Raw genomic sequence first — 15298 nt, 5'->3', positions numbered from 1 at the left:
GGAATGCCAGAATTAAGACCTCCACTACCCAAGTAGCACAACTCCTTTGTGAGAAGGCAGATCAGCCATTCAGTAATCTAAAGGAAGAAAGCTGAACCAGCAAGTTAGAAATTCCTTCGTGGCTGAACAAGAACCAGCCCATGCTGACTTAGCTAGTATGAGCAAGAACTACTGAAAAAGACCAAAGGAAGATGAAAAATGATCCAAGTCAAGAACACTGAGAATAGTCTATGTACTATAGGTCCAAGATCGAGCAGTCAGTGGTCAGGAATGTCTTCATGGAGTAGGTGGGGTTTGGACTCTTTCTTAAAGGATGGATACAATTGGAATGGGTGGAGTTGCTCTTTGCATGAAGACATTCCAAGGCATTATTCACAGGTAGGATTTACTTGGTGTAGAAGTTCCAAGTCTATCCCAAGACCTTTGGAGTTTGCTGGGTGGAAGTGCCTCACCTTTGTTCTGCTTGACTCCCCTTTCTTCACCCTTCTCCACTTCTGGAATTAAGGTGGCAGCACCCCTCCGGGCATCACTGCACCAGCCGTGCCTAGCATCCCGTCCCCCATTGGGGTGAACGGCTTCACCGGCCTCCCCCCACAGGCCAATGGGCAGCCTGCTGCGGAAGCTGTGTTTGCCAATGGCATCCACCCCTACCCAGGTGAGCATGTCTATAAGCCCTTTCTTTCCCATGCAGCACACTCATCCACTGTCCCTGCCCTCACTCTTTTGACAGAGCGAGGCTCTGCTCTCCGCTCATTCCTTGGCAGAACCCTGAATGTGATCCAGAGGAGCCAGCCTCCTGTCCTCCCTGAAGGAGGTCCTTGTGGGATAAAGGAAATAAAACTTTCATCCTTGGGGAAGTGTCAGTCTGGTGTGTGAGCAAGAACACCATCCCTGGGGACTCCTCAGGACAGAAAAGAGTAGATACAGTTAGAGAACCAGGTAGAGAAATGTAATTGCAAGTTAATTGAGTGTGAATTTGACCCATAAGAAGTGAGGGGGTAGAAGGTAAATGATGAATCATATTTTCAATTAATGTAGGAAAAGCCTGTTTTGTGTAGGAAGTGGCAGTTTGTAAACTGGCATTCTACATATCAATTCAGTCTCATGGAGCAAAAACAAACAACAAACCCTGATCAGCACCTCGGACAGTTCCTGAATCTTCCTTTCAGGGAACAGTGGCGGCTTCAGAAGGCCTGCTTGTGATTCACTTTGGTCCTCTCAAACTTAGCACTTCTGTGGGGAGAGTGTCCAGTTGACTTGAAACTGCTCCTCTCTGATCTCAGGATGCATTAACATCAGAGCAAGAAGGTGGATCCAAACAAAGCTCAAGTGTAGACTAGCAAGAGGCAGAGGAAGCGTGCTATTCTCCTCCCCGGAGGGCAGATGGTGAGGTTACTCATGAGGTCCCTGTGAGTACTATTAAATGCCAAGTCTGTGCCATATTAAAGAGGATCCCCTAGGAGGAAGGCAAGACCTATCCCCCGAGAAGTCAAAATTCAGTCAGGAACAAAATATACAATGACAGAATGCTGACACAATTAGGCAGACCACAGTCTGATGGAGAGAGAATGCTAAAGGAATCAAGTGAAGGGCCAGTTGTGTTGGCTGAAGAAGCCCAGCAGAGCTTCCCCGATGGGGAGGCTCCAACCAGGCTTGACCAGATGGAGCGGTGATGATGACTAAGGAGCACATGTCTTTGCAGGGGCTGTCCTGGAGCCCGAGGCAGGAGGACCTGCCCGTCAGGGGCAGGGGGTGTAAAAAGTTTGGCCCCACTAAGGAAGAGGAGGTCAGCCTGGGGTATGTCAGCAGGGGCAGGGTGGGCAAAAGAGCACTCCCCACTTAGGTATCATCTGAATCCAGATGTGCAAAACCCACAAATGCCTGGAGACTTTGTTTGCCATGTCTGGAGTGAGGTCCAGACTTTCAGAATATAAACATCCCAGTGGCAGAGTACAAGGTCACTCTGCTGTAGAGCAGTAAAGGACAGTTTCCTGACTTTGAACTTTGAGTTGTTCTTGATCCCTTCCCAGTGCCCCACAGCTCACCCCTCGGTGCACAGAGAAGAGACTCTGGAAGCGTGGAGAGTGAAGTGGCAGGGCGCAGAGCGCCAGTCAGTAGTCTGAGGTAGAAGATGCTGGGATGTTAAGGGAGATAGTGGATGGAGCTTTCAAGCTAGAGGTCGAGAGACCCCACTGATCTCAGATTCCTGGGCTCCTCCTGCCTCAGGCTCATGGGCTGGGAGATACAGTCCCCAGCACATCTGGGTGGTTTCATTTCCCCCTCCTCCTTGCCCACAAGCCCATCTGGATCTCTGGATTTTGACAAACCTGTTCCCTCCCCACCCCCACTAGCATCTGTGAGCTGTTTCCCTCATCAAATTTGGAAATGTTTCTCTCCCCCATTTGTAACAATCTGCCACATCCCATAAACAATTCCCTGCCAGAGCAGGAGGGAGGGATAGAGGGAAGGAAAGGAGAAAAGTAGTACATTAAAAAAATTAATTTACCATCTTTAAATGCGGAGTTTGGAGCCGCTGTAATGAGCGAGATCCTTCAAAATGTTCACTCTTTGGCAGTTACTAATGAGGTCATTAAGCAGAGAAGTAGAGAGGGTCTCAGAGTGCTTTTCTCCACTTCCTAGCCCCAGGTAGCTTCTCCCTTCTCGCTGCTTGCTCACTGGGATCCTGTTGGAAGCATACAGTGGGCCTCTGCCATATGGCCCCCTGAGGGTGGGTCTCCCAGATGTCTGGGAGTCTTCATTCGCTGTGCGCGTTGCAGTTCCCCGGGCACTGCTGTGAGCCTGGCACTGTGCTCGGGCAGCTGCCATGGAAGCTGTGAGGGGATGTTTGCACAGGGCACCAAACGGCGTGTTCCCAGAAAGGGCCACCTTTTCCTAATTTGCACAAAAGCATATGAGTAACTGGGTAGACCAGAGGGCAGGCCCGTGTGGCTCTCCCTCCAGAGTTGAGGGTGGTGGGGGAGTAAGAAGACGACATCAGGAGGGAGGGGATACCACCCCACCAAGCATACCTGCACCTCACTGCTGGGAGTGCCAGTCTCTAAGGAATTGTGCCCCAGGATATTCCCAGGTTCTGAAACAGGGTGCTTTTGTGGTAGAATGCTATTGAGACTTTCAGGGGTGAGAGCTCAGAAGGGACATTTGGGGATTCTTCTAGTCTACAGAACTCTTTGCCTGGCACTGCCAGTTAGCTTGGCTAACCCGAGTCACCCAGCAGATAAGCTCAGATAGTTTTCTTTTTCTCACTTGTCCTCACCCACCTCCCTGGGCCTCCCAGACCAGCCCTCATGATGATCGTTGGCCTTGATCATCAAAGGCACCACTGACCCATGCTTCAGGGGTTTTGTCTGCAGTTTCTACAGACAGAGAAAGGAAGCAGAAGTGAACGGGGCCTTTGCCCCAGGCCAGCTGCCCCAGGTTTCTTGCCAGAGCACCAGCAGAAGGGTCCTCTCCTTGTACTAGACAGTGGATACCTTAGAGTCATGAGATCAGGTGGGAGGAAGGTTCTTCCTGGGTCTTGGGGTGCTTCAGTTTCTGTGGGGTCCACTCCTCTCTCAGCATGTGAAACAGATGAAACAGGTCTCAGTTTTGTGGCCAGTTCCTGCTGAGAGTGCACCAGGCATGGCCTAGAGTGAAAGGCCTCCATGCCTTGTGCCAACTGCCAAAGAATGAGGAAAGGGGCCCCTTTTTTCGAGCAGGCCTGTGTGCCCCAAGATGTCAGAATGGCAAGCTGAGGCCTCTGCTGCCCTTTTTCTCACCCAGTTTGGACCTGTCCCCCCATCCCCACACTTCTACTGAGATTAATGATAGAATCCTCCTGACAGCCTCTAGCCCACAGCCCTTCCCTAGGACCTGTCCCTCACGATCAGGCCCTTCCCTGGTGTCTCCTTCCAGCCTCTGCATGAACCACTCATGCAGCTGCAGCCTGCCTCCCCCTTTGGGCGACACCCTTCTCCCTACTTACTTTTTACCCTGGGATCGAGGTGGGGAGACCCCAACAGGGCCCAGGCACTCAGGGTTCCTGTGTCAGATGTCCCACACTAGGGTAGACACTACTATGGTCGAGAAGAGCCCGGCAGCCACAGTATCATCTCTGTGGGCAGGGTGGGGTTGGGGCCGGTTTGGGTGGGCACCACTGACCTCTGCCTCCTTGGCTCCCCTGCAGCGCAGAGCCCCACCGCCGCGGACCCCCTGCAGCAGGCCTACGCGGGAGTGCAGCAGTATGCAGGTCGTTAGTATCCGTGCGTCCCCATGGTCTCCCCACCCCTGGGCACCAGGGTCCCCTCCCCACTCCAGGCCCATGTGGGCTAGGGAAGCAACAGGGGGGAGGGTGTGGTGGGAGATGTGGTGGAAGGGGGGGAGGGCTATACTGGCAGAGACCCCGCCTGCCCACCCAAACAGCCTCCTTCTCTGCCAGCCCCCTAGTGTTCAGGCAGAGTGCACCCAACATGGCAGAGTGCTCTGGAGGTGGTTATAACATCAGATGAGTCAGGCAGTTGGTGACCCAGGCTGAGACTTTGACCTTGCTGTGAAGTTACCCCTCCTGGGAGCCAGTTTCCCTTCCCTGTGTTACCCCCAGGGCCGGTTTATCTAGGATCACACAGCACAGAACATGGGGGGGGGGGTCCCTGCAGTCCAGTCACTGACCAGGAAGCTAGATGCCTGGGTTTAAGCCCTGATGGGAAGCACCTCCCACTCCTGCCCCCACAGTCAGGACTCAGCCAGGAGGAGTGGGGATTGAGCAAAGATGATGTGAGATAAGCAGCCCGAGGTCATAAGAGAAAGAGGCAAAAAGAGTCTGGTGCTATCAAGTGGCTTTGCGTCACCGAGTGGGAAGGTCACTGCAGGGACCACGGAGGGCTGTCACCACGCCTCTCCCTCTTCCCCTGGAACTGGGTTGCATGCACACACATGCGCGTGCACACACACACACACACACACACACACACACACACACACCATGATCACCACCTCCCAGCTAGTATCCTGTCATCTAGCTGGTCAGGTTTCTTCCTCATTGGGCTTAGAATGTCCAGCAATGACTCTTCTCAGAGAGATGAGACTTTCTGGCCCTGTGGGGACTCAGGTGACATTGGCTTCTGACCCCTGGAGCCCACGGAAGCTCTTTCATCTTCTGGGTCCTCCACCCCCAAGCTCTCACCCCAGGTCCCACCCCTCTGGGAGCCCAGCCAGGCTGAGGAGGGGTCGCTGTTCCTGTCCCACCTCTGGCCCTTTCCAATGGAATACAAAGATGGAAGGTGTGTCCGACTCAGTGCTCTGCCCCCAGAGACCATCCGCTTGTGTGATCTCAGGACCAAGTCCACAGCCAGGGTGATGGCCCCCTGCCTCATGGAGCCACAGAGTGGGGGTGAGGGTGCGTGAGCCAGAGTCAGCCGTGACTCAGGGAAGGGGGTTCTGATGTCATGACTGACCTAGTCTAGGGCATTCTGATGGTTTTGATTAACTGCTACCATGGATTACCCACATCTGCGTGTTGGCCATTGTTCCAGATGAAACTCGCCTACACACACGCCTACTCGCACGCACACACACAGCTTCTGATCTTCACTGCCGCTTCTCCTGTATTACTGCTGAGATCTGGCTTTTTCTTAAGTGGCTGAGCTGAAATGCACTGTTTGGCTGGTCTGCTTTTACTGCTCAATACTGAAACTTCTCTCTTTCTTCCTGCCTCTCGCCCTGTCTCTCTCCATGCCACTGTCACCGCCTCTCGCTCTTGCCTCTACTCTTTGGCCCTCCAGCAGCTGCCTACCCTGCTGCCTATGGTCAGATAAGCCAGGCCTTTCCTCAGCCACCTCCAATGATCCCCCAGCAACAGAGAGAAGGTGAGTCTTCAAGCCGGGGCTCCCAGGCCCCTCCCTATTCCCAACTCTCCCCAAAAAGGCTGGTCACCTGGGCCTTTGGCTGGGGCGTTTCCTTGGAAAGATGACCACAGTTGTGTGTTGTGTTGAGGGCGAGGGAAGAAAACAGGGCTGTGAAGCGGGGCATGTTCCCCTCGAAGCTCAGTGCTTCACTTTTCATGGGCAGCTCTGCAAAGCAGAGGGGCAGGAGGTCAGGAAGGCAGGTCCTAGGACAGGTGGGGCTCGCAAATACCCCTCCACGATGGGCGGGCTTTGCTGGTGAAGATGGGGAGCTAGGGAAGGCTACGAATTGACAGAAGTTGCGCCCTCTGGTGGCCAGGAGCGAGTGGTATTCCCAGGGCAGGCAGGGCTCCGTGCCCTGAGGTCATTCGAGGCTGCAGGACAGGCTAGTGGGGAAGGGCTGTCTGGAAAGCTATGGCCAGATGCCTTGGTGTTAAACAGGGCCAGGCAAAGCCTCGTAAAGACCCTCATGTCCTCCCATTCCAGAGCCCAGAGACGACGGTTGCTATAAGCCCACCTCAGACATTCTGTGACCCTGCTCGTAGTAAGCTCAGTTTGAGGAAGAAAGGCAGCAACACTGACAAGGCCCTGTGCTCCCCACCTCCATGAAAAGGTCCCCCTGCCAGTGAAGTCTCCCTCTAATCCCATGGCCAGGGGCTGCCAATAGCCTCTAAATACTGGTTCTTAACCACTGCAGCAAACTGTCCCAGAACTGTGGGATATAGGTTGGTTTTGAAAAGGACCTTGAGGGTTGTTGGGCTAAACCCATTTGATCAGACCTTGAACAGGCCCGGAGCCCTGGGTGCCTGAGAGCTGGGCTTTTCAGCAAACTTGTCTGGGTCTGACTCCCAGCTCAGCCGCCAACACCTCTCTCAGCCTCGATGTGCTCATCTGCAAAGTGAGGACAGAGGTATCCATCCCCTGGCGGGCCGCGTGGATGAAACTAACTTGAGTCCACCTACTGGACCTTGTCGTTGCTCTTGGATTTCTCACTGTGTATGTGGCCTTTAACAATTGTCACCCCTCCAAAGTCATACACGAGGCATATCACCCCACTTTATACACACTAGGAAGCTCCTGAGATCTGCTTCTCCCCATGGCTAGGAAAACCAAGCTATAGGAACCCTGAGGGTGCACAGTGGGACCCCTGCCCACACCTGTGGTCACTTCCTTCTGCTCCTCTGGCCCCCGAGCCCACCATCTGTGTATCAGCCAACCTCCACCAGCGTGTCCCCTACTGTCCTCTTACTGCGACATTCTGGCCCTGGAGCCTGACCTGCCCCAGCTCTCTCCCCACAAACCAAGCCTGCACTCAGAACAGAGCCCCAAGAAGTGGGGTCTAAGAGTCTCAGTGTTGCCCACCCCACACCCACCTCAGAGTTGTGTCTGCTGTGCCTAGAGGCCCTCCTAATTTTGTCACCCCACAAGCTTAAGGCTGCTCACCCTCAGCCTTAGTCAATATCCTGCATGACTCTGACCTGGGCTCACTGGTCTCCAAACCCTGCCCCCCTTGTCCCCAACTCATACACACATGATTACAAACAGAGCTACAGGTCAGTGCTGCCCTGACTGACACATGTGACAATGTGACAGCCCCGACCTCTAGCCTTCAGCTCAGGCCCTCCACCTGCCCCCCAGCCCTCCCCACCCAGACTGTCCCACCCCACTGGTCCTTCTTACACTTCTCTCCATCTCTGAGCAGCTGTAACCCACCCACCCCCATGCCCTGCTTCGTGGGCCAGACCCGTGACCTGTTCCTCTAGGTGTGGGGTTCCCCTGCTCTTGCCCCCGTTCCCTCTGACTGTGGTGCACAGGATGAGCCATCCTGGGGAGTCAGGTCTGGAAGGGGTGCTCCGTGACTCCAGTTATCCACAGAACCACATGGAGTGAGGATGAGCTCATGGTGCTGGGAGTGGGACCATCAGGGAGACTTTGGGGTCCTGACGGGTTAGGTTTCTAGCATGTGGAGAGGGAAAGAAGGGATTCCAGGCAGGAGAACAGGCGAAAGGCATGATGCTGCCTGGGGCCAGGGGAGACAGCCTGAGGGTGGGCTGGGGCCAGGCAGTGCTCAGCCTAGGACATGAGGATAGCAAGAGAGAAGAGGCTCCCCTAACCACGCTAGTTGGCCTCCTGGTGCGATGCCGTTGAACTACCAGGACATACGGCCTTGTGGGGAGACCCACTGTCCAGCTCCTCATTTTTAAGCTGAGCCTACAAACCAACAGATGCCTGGATCCCACAGTCGGGGTGGGTGAGGTTACCTCAGGGATGGTCCAGTCTTGGTTCTGGCAGGGGCTGTAGTGTGGTCAAGGTAGTCGCATTCTGTCTCTGGAGCTGTTTCCCCATTTCTCAGGAGGCCGGGACCAGATTACCTGTAAAGTCCTGCCTTCTGGACCTTCTGGATGCTCTGTGACCGTGAATGAGGGAATGCAGTGAAACCGGGTAGTCATGTGGGATGGGTAGACTCACTGTTGAGGGGGAGGGGCAGGGGATGGGCTAGAGCTGAGAGAGCTGCCTGTCACATGCTGTGTTGGGCCTGGGCCTAGAGACCCTGTCCTCCAAGGCCCCTGGTTGCTTTAAGAACAGGCTAAATGCCCTCTTAAAGCACCTCTCAGAACCTGAACTCAGAGGAGGGCCCCATATAGAAGGCAGGTGTCAGCATGGAGTGGAGGGACGGAGCAGGGAAGCCCAAAGAACTAAGGTGGGAGGAGGAGGGAAGGCATGCACTGGGGTGGGGGGCAGGGGTCAAGGAGGCGAATGCCCTAGGTGCTGTCTGACTGGAAAGAAAACTTCCCAGGCTGGGAGAAAGAGCCCCAGAATAGATTACAGACTATGGACTCAGGAAGCGTGGAAGGGAGAGGAGAGGATGTAGGGAGTCTCTGGCAGTGGGTCCTGCCAGCAGCTTCCTGCTCCAAGGAGAGTCCTCTAGAACAGGACACAGGGAGAACACCACTGGGGGAAACTACTGAGAGGGGAAACCCACCGGCACTTGGGGATCCAGAAGTGTGGACCCCTGGAAATATGTGAGGAAGCATGCTTGCGCCGGTTCTGAACGCGCCGTCAGCTGACACTTGGCCTGGGAGACAGTCCAGGGAGGCCGTAGGAGCTGGGGACAGAAGGTGGGCAGTGAAGGACCCAAGACGTCAGAGCTGAGAGGGCAGCTTCGTGGTGGGAGGAGTCTTGCTATTGGCTGTGAACCTCTAAGGGCTGAGGTACATGGCAGGAGGAGAGAGGGGAGTCGAAGGGGAGAGAAGAGGAGAGAAGGTCAGAGACTCCAAAGCCAGCTCTTGGCTCCCGGAAATGGGTTATCTGACAGAGATGGCAGCTGGTTCTGGCTGTGAAAGCCCACATGGGTGTCCTACAGCCTTCACTGTGACGCTCATGCCTAGTTCCCACCTGTCTCTGATGAGCACCTCAGTTCTTGCTCACCTCTAACAATTCCAGCAATTCTCCCTGCACGTCTTTGTAAGCTGAACACCATCACTGAAACGACCACACTTTACAAGGTTAAATTACAGGGTTGAATTACTCCATTTCAGATGGCAGGAGATAAAGCAACTCGGAAAGATTTCTATTTGAAAGAGTTAAAATTGGACATTTTGGTCATTTGAAAAGGAAAATCGTAAATCTTTAGCTGTTGGGAATTTCAGGACCCCAAAGATCACAACAGTATGCAGGGGCTCTATGGCACTGGGACTTACGGGAGAGGGAGAGGAGAACAGACTATGGAGACAGGTGGCTTGGGTTCCTATCCTGCTCCCCACCCGCCCCCCACTAGTGCGTGACTTTTGGCAGGTGACTTAACCTCTCTGGGCCTCAGTTTCCTTATCTGTGAAGTGGGGATGACACTAGCACTTGCCTCACAAGACTGCTGCAAGGAGAAAGTGAAAGAACATATCTACAAAATGCTTAGAGCCACCTGACCTGTCGTTCATGCCGTGGGAATGGCAGGGCTGTGTTGTTGCATGAGGTGGGGAGCCATTCTCGTAACAGGGCTGGCAGGTACCCTGGCGAATCGTGGAGCCTGGCTGTCTTGCTCCTCCTGCATACCTAGTGGCTGGAGGAGGCAGTACAAATTTTGGTTTCTGCCCTCCTGACCAGGGCTGAGTTTCAACAATCAGGAGAGGAGAGTGGAGCGTTTGGGGACCAGATGAGAAGCAGTGGCTACAGACTGGGGAGGAGAGTGGGCCATCCACCACCCCTTGGGGGTTCCAGGCCCCAGAAAGCCAGCTGGGCCTGGGGGAGGTGAAGTTTCCCACCAGCAGAGTGGCTGCCTCACTGCACCTCCCTCATCCTCCCCAAGCAGAGGCTGGCGGCCTTCCTAGGTCTTACCCTGCTTCTCCTCCGCACCTCATGTCCAAGGTTGATCAAGCCTTGACTTCACCTCATTCACTCACCTACCCCTCCCTGGAGCCTCAGAGTTGCCAGGCACGCTGGGACAGACCCATTTTGCAGAAGAGGCTACGGAGGCACAGAGAGGTTCAGTGACTTGCTCAAGGGCAGAGCTGAGACCAGAGCTCAGACCCCGGGCCATCCGTCTTCCGTGACGCCTTTGAATCTTGGATGAGACCTCCCCTCCTAACCTTGCCCCTACCTCTCCCTGCTGCCGCTGCCTAACTCGCTCACCTCTCCTCTGTCTCTCTCTTCCCCCACCCCGCCATCCCGCCTCCCCCGACCCACCCCTCCCCCCACCGCAGGGCCCGAGGGCTGTAACCTGTTCATCTACCATCTGCCCCAGGAGTTTGGGGACGCTGAGCTGATGCAGATGTTCCTCCCTTTCGGTAATGTCATCTCCTCGAAAGTGTTTGTGGATCGGGCGACTAACCAAAGTAAATGCTTTGGTGGGTAAAGATAACAAACCAACTAGCTTCACCTAGGACAGGGCAGTGCTCGCACCTATTTACTGGTGTCCAACTCTTTAACCTGCTTCCTCACACCGCCCCACCCCAGAAGCTCCCTAAGCTCCCCATGGCCCCACCTCCAACCTCTTCCTCTCACCCCTCTTCTCTCTTCTGAGCCTTTGGCTTCTTGGCTTTCCCTGCTCACCCACCCCTCTCCCCAACTTCCCCCTCCCAGTCCCAGAGATAGGTTTTGCTCACTGCCAAAAGGCCCGATTCCCAAGACTGAAAAGGAGGAGGGGCCTTCTTGGGCAGGGGTGGAGGGGGCAGGGAGCCAGTCCAGTTTCTCCCAGGTCACAGTAGCCCTGGGCTAAGCATGACCCTTGGGTTGGGAGGGCTGCTGAGGCCCCTACCTGCCTGCCCCTTGGCCTCCTCCATCCACCTCTCTGTCCTGTCCCCTACCTCCTTTTCTGTTTACCCTGCTCTTCGCTACCCTCCTGCCATCCAATGAGCCTCCTTCCCCACCCACACCCCTCAGGCCACCAGAGCCACATTGCCCAGGAGTCAGGAAGAGGAAACATCTCTGTCCTCAGGAAGCCTCAGGTCTGAGCTTAGGTAAAAATCGCAAGCACTCTGCAGTGAAATCTATGAGGCACTGAGTGCTGAGAAAGGCAGGTGGCTGTAAATAGGCATACAGGAAGGGGAGGGAGTTCCAGGCAGGGAGCATGCAGTGCACCAGGGCCTGGGGTTGGAAAGAGAAGAGCCCAAGTCAGTGAATGAGGAAGCAGGAGGCTCTGGGGAGAAAAGAGCAGAGAGGGGAGACCTGTGGTGAGGGAGGGTTTCTGCTGGGAGTGTTTTGACCACAAAGATGAGGATGATTCCATTGGTATAGGAGACAGTGGAAGACGTTGGCAGGTCCTTGAGCTGAGAGTAATAGAATGAAGATAAAGTTTTCAAGAAACTTGCCTGGTGACAGGGTGTTAGATGGGCGAGGGAAATGGGGATATGAACAGATCAATTACAGGAAGCCCAGTTAAACTAGAATTTCAGATGAGCATTGGTACATATTTAGTGTAAGTACATCCCAAATGTCATCTAGAGTTGGGATCTGCTCGTGCTAAAAAGTATTCTTTGTTTATTAGAAATCCCACCTTAAATGTTACTCTGTGTTTTGATTGTTTGAGACCTCCCACTTCATCCCCACATGTCTCCAGCCCACTCCACTGCCACAGCCCCTCTCCCACCTCGGCCACCCCCATCAGTCCTACCTTCTGAGGCCAGATCTGTTCATGAGTCCCCAAGGAATGAGGACTCGAGTCCCCAAAGAGCCACACACGGAACCAGAGCCGAGTCTGCTGGAAGCTGAGTATCTCCAGATTGGCCCCCAGATTCCGGGGCTGTAAGGACAGAGTAAGAGTCTCTATTGACCAGGTTACAGCTTCGGGCTAGGCTAGGGGGAAGGCAGACAAGTGGACAGGCCTCGGGAAGCTATTGTTACAGAGGTACTGTTTGGAGACCTCCTGGAACACTTACCTTCCAGAACCACAAAGAGCTTGAGATTTCAGCCTGCTCCCCTAGTATTCAAAACTTCTGTACCCCAGGACCTTGGCAGCTGCCACAGGAAACTTGTGGCACCCACTGGCTTTGCTGCCCCAGCAGTTCATTTCTCTTTAGTTGACAAACCCAAAAGCCAAGGTTGCACCCTCCACTGTTTCCCATGACCATATGTATATGTAAAACAATAAACTGGAGAGCATGCTCATTGACTCTATAAGCACAGATGTTACGCAAACAGAAGTCTGCTAAAAGCCCAGAGAGGCCTGAGCCCCTTGGACAGACTCAGCTCCCGACACATCTCTCTGTATCTGTGCTGCCCTGGTATAGGAACAGCCAGTTTTTCCAAGCCATCCACTTTGAGTCAGCCTCAAGCATATCCAAACATTGCCATAAGCCCATTTAAGTTCTTTCAGACCAAGGGTTTTCCTCTACTTGTTCTAGAAAGCTCTATTTACCTCTACTCTTTTCTCTCTTCTTGAACAAACTAGTGCCAAACACCTGCTGGCTTGAAGAAAAGGACAGGTTGCTATGATGGCCTGTCCCTGCTGCTTCTCTTTAAGCTGCTTAGGTGTGTGTGTTCTCTGTCTCTCTCCCCCTCCACTCCCCTTCCAGACACCTTCAGCAAAACAACAAACCTGAGCACTCACTTCACTCATGAGCAAGTTGTTGAATTCTCTGAGCCTCAGTGTCCTCATCTGTGAAATGGGGAGTCCAGCAGGCATCCCTCAGGGGTACTGCATTGGTACATCAGATGCTGTATGTGAGGAGATTGGCCAGAGCAGACACTTGGGAAGTGCTTAAATCCCTTTATTACACAAAGGAAGGGCTGTTTTTGCCATGACAGTGGTCCCCAGTGATCCTTTCAAGGGCCCCACTCAAGTTTATCAGCATAAATGGACTCTCCCAAGGTCCTGTGAGCATATGTGCTGCACAAATGGTGGCCACTCTGGCAGAAGGACCAAGGCGACACCATCCTACCTGCCTGGTTTCCCTTGGTGTGGGAGGCAGGAACTCTTTGGAAGGGGGGAGCACCAGAGGGGAGGAGGCTCTGGGCAGGGGTGGGGGGTGAGGACAGCCTCGGAAACTGTCAACATGGTGGGGTACCCACTCTGTGGGCTACCCTGACTGCTCTATGGCTAAGAAAGCTAGCAGAGGAAGACTTTCCTGGAGTTTCAACTTCCCAACTTGGGGCTTCTGAAGAACCTAAAATGGTCCACAAAGTCTGAGTTTTTCCCTCCTTTAAGACACCCTCTTCCTACTCTCCACACTGAGTGCTGTTCCCTCCTTTTACCTCACTCTAGAAAGCATCTTCAGCCTGCTTTTCTTTCTGCCATCTCCTTCCTGTTTTGCTCACATAGTCGAAGAGGGAGCAGCATCACCTGTCACATACAGGATATCTTGTCCTTTGTCCCTGCAGGAAGAGACTTTAGTTCAAACACCTTCCTCAGTCTTGGGGAGAGCAGGGTAACAGATGCACACGTCACACATTTGGAAACCCCTCTGCACTACTAAGACTTGAGGGAGGTACAGGTGGGAGGGTTGGGGTGGGGTGTGATGGGCCAGAAGGGAGTGAGAGGGGACTGTGGAAGGATGAGTCATGCTAACCTCCAACTATGGATAACCATGAATCACCCCTGTCTGCGTTGGCATAGACATTTCAGCATCTGGACTTATCCAGGTGTTGGTTGTTTGCTCTGGGCCTAGTTCTACCTGTCCCATCCATGCTCGTGGGCAGACACTGTTGAATACACTCACCTGCACCCACACTCCACTCCGCCCCCCCCATCTTTAATGACCTGTGGCTGTGCAGGAAGGAGATGGGAGGAAGAAGAGGCCAGAAGCCAGATGGAGGCAGCATGGGGCCAGAGGTAAAAAGGGAGAGAGGACCACATGTGGAGAGATCCCAGGCAGGCCTTAGAAGTCAGGAACAATTAACCAAGATAACAGGTTCTGCTTTAGTGGGGGGTCTGCACATCCATGCCTTAGAGATCTAATGGCTGTTTCAGGACAAGCACCCCAAGTAGGCTTGTTTACTGCACAACCTGGGAATCTCACCTAGCTTAGTTTTGTAGCTTTTGTAGGCTCAAAGTCCATTTTACAGAAGAAAAGGCCTCGAAAGTCAAATAAATTCCAGGAAATGCAAGGTTAAATAAACAAAGCTATAAAGATTTATTAACTGGAGAAATGGGGTGGGGGAGTGTTTTTATTTGTTAATGTGTCTTGAACTGTCTCTGGGGGCCTGGTTGTAAGCCATTTGACCTCAAATGCCCCTCTCCTAAGGAGCAACTCCCATGCCAGTCGGTTTGGGGAATGTTGATGTTAAGTGTAGCCTCTCTAAGGTGATGCATAGTTTCAGAAGGCTGACAGCGAGCCCTGGTTCTCTGTCCTGTCCTGGATTGTTTGGGGTGGGGGGTGGCTGGTGAACCTGTGAAAGCACTTCAGGAGACCATGGTATATGGAGAAGGAGCTCAACTAATTTTTACAAATAGTGTCTATTTGTGCTGCTGTCACTGCAACCACCTTAGTGGACACATCCACAGATGTGTGCTCCGGGAGGGCAAAGAGCGCCTGCTCCCAGGGCTTGGATTTTACAGGAGTAAAGGGGAGGTGACGACAGCCCCCGGGTGGGTTCCTGCGAGTCGGTACAGCTGTACCCCAGAGTCCACCAGGAGCCTGGCTGGAATTCAGCCTCGGCAGGGACCGGGAGGGGGGCGGAGGGGCCGCGAGGACTCAGCCCCTGGCCCTCCCCGGCCGCCAGGAGGCACTCGCGAGGGAGGGCGGCCGGAAACGGCGCTGGAGAGGTTTTCTCCGAGGTGCCTCCCCTCCCTCCCCCTCGCATTCCTCTCTCTCCCCAGGCCGGCACCCTGTGCCCTCCCGCTGCCAGGCCCCCTCCTGTCAGGGAGGACAGTGTCCAATAAACTCCTCCACCCGCAGGTGTGTCCGCCCTCTCCCACCGAAGGAGAGGGCTGAGGTGCCGGGGCCGGCCGGGGTGGGGGGGCGGGTGCC

The 15298-nt window shown here is 54.1% G+C and overlaps 1 protein-coding gene across 11 annotated transcripts in view; it reads left to right on the top strand.

The window, feature by feature from the left end:
- Positions 1 to 15298, top strand: part of CELF4 (CUGBP, Elav-like family member 4) — a 279310-nt gene that overhangs the window by 255607 nt on the left and 8405 nt on the right. For 2 of the 11 annotated variants that reach the window (XM_004683865.2, XM_012725870.1), the window contains exons 8-10: positions 506 to 655; positions 4184 to 4249; positions 5778 to 5861. In XM_004683865.2, coding sequence (XP_004683922.1) covers positions 506 to 655; positions 4184 to 4249; positions 5778 to 5861 — 300 coding nt within the window. Of the gene's footprint in view, positions 1 to 505; positions 656 to 4183; positions 4250 to 5777; positions 5862 to 10594; positions 10739 to 15298 lie in introns of all 11 variants that reach the window. The other 9 variants (XM_004683857.2, XM_004683859.2, XM_012725869.1 and 6 more) reach the window with 9 other exon arrangements.

The sequence above is a fragment of the Condylura cristata genome, unplaced genomic scaffold (genome assembly GCF_000260355.1).
Source record: "Condylura cristata isolate star-nosed mole 26May11 unplaced genomic scaffold, ConCri1.0 scaffold00016, whole genome shotgun sequence".
Taxonomy (NCBI): Eukaryota; Metazoa; Chordata; class Mammalia; order Eulipotyphla; family Talpidae; genus Condylura; species Condylura cristata.
This window is presented reverse-complemented; position numbering and strand designations above follow the sequence as displayed.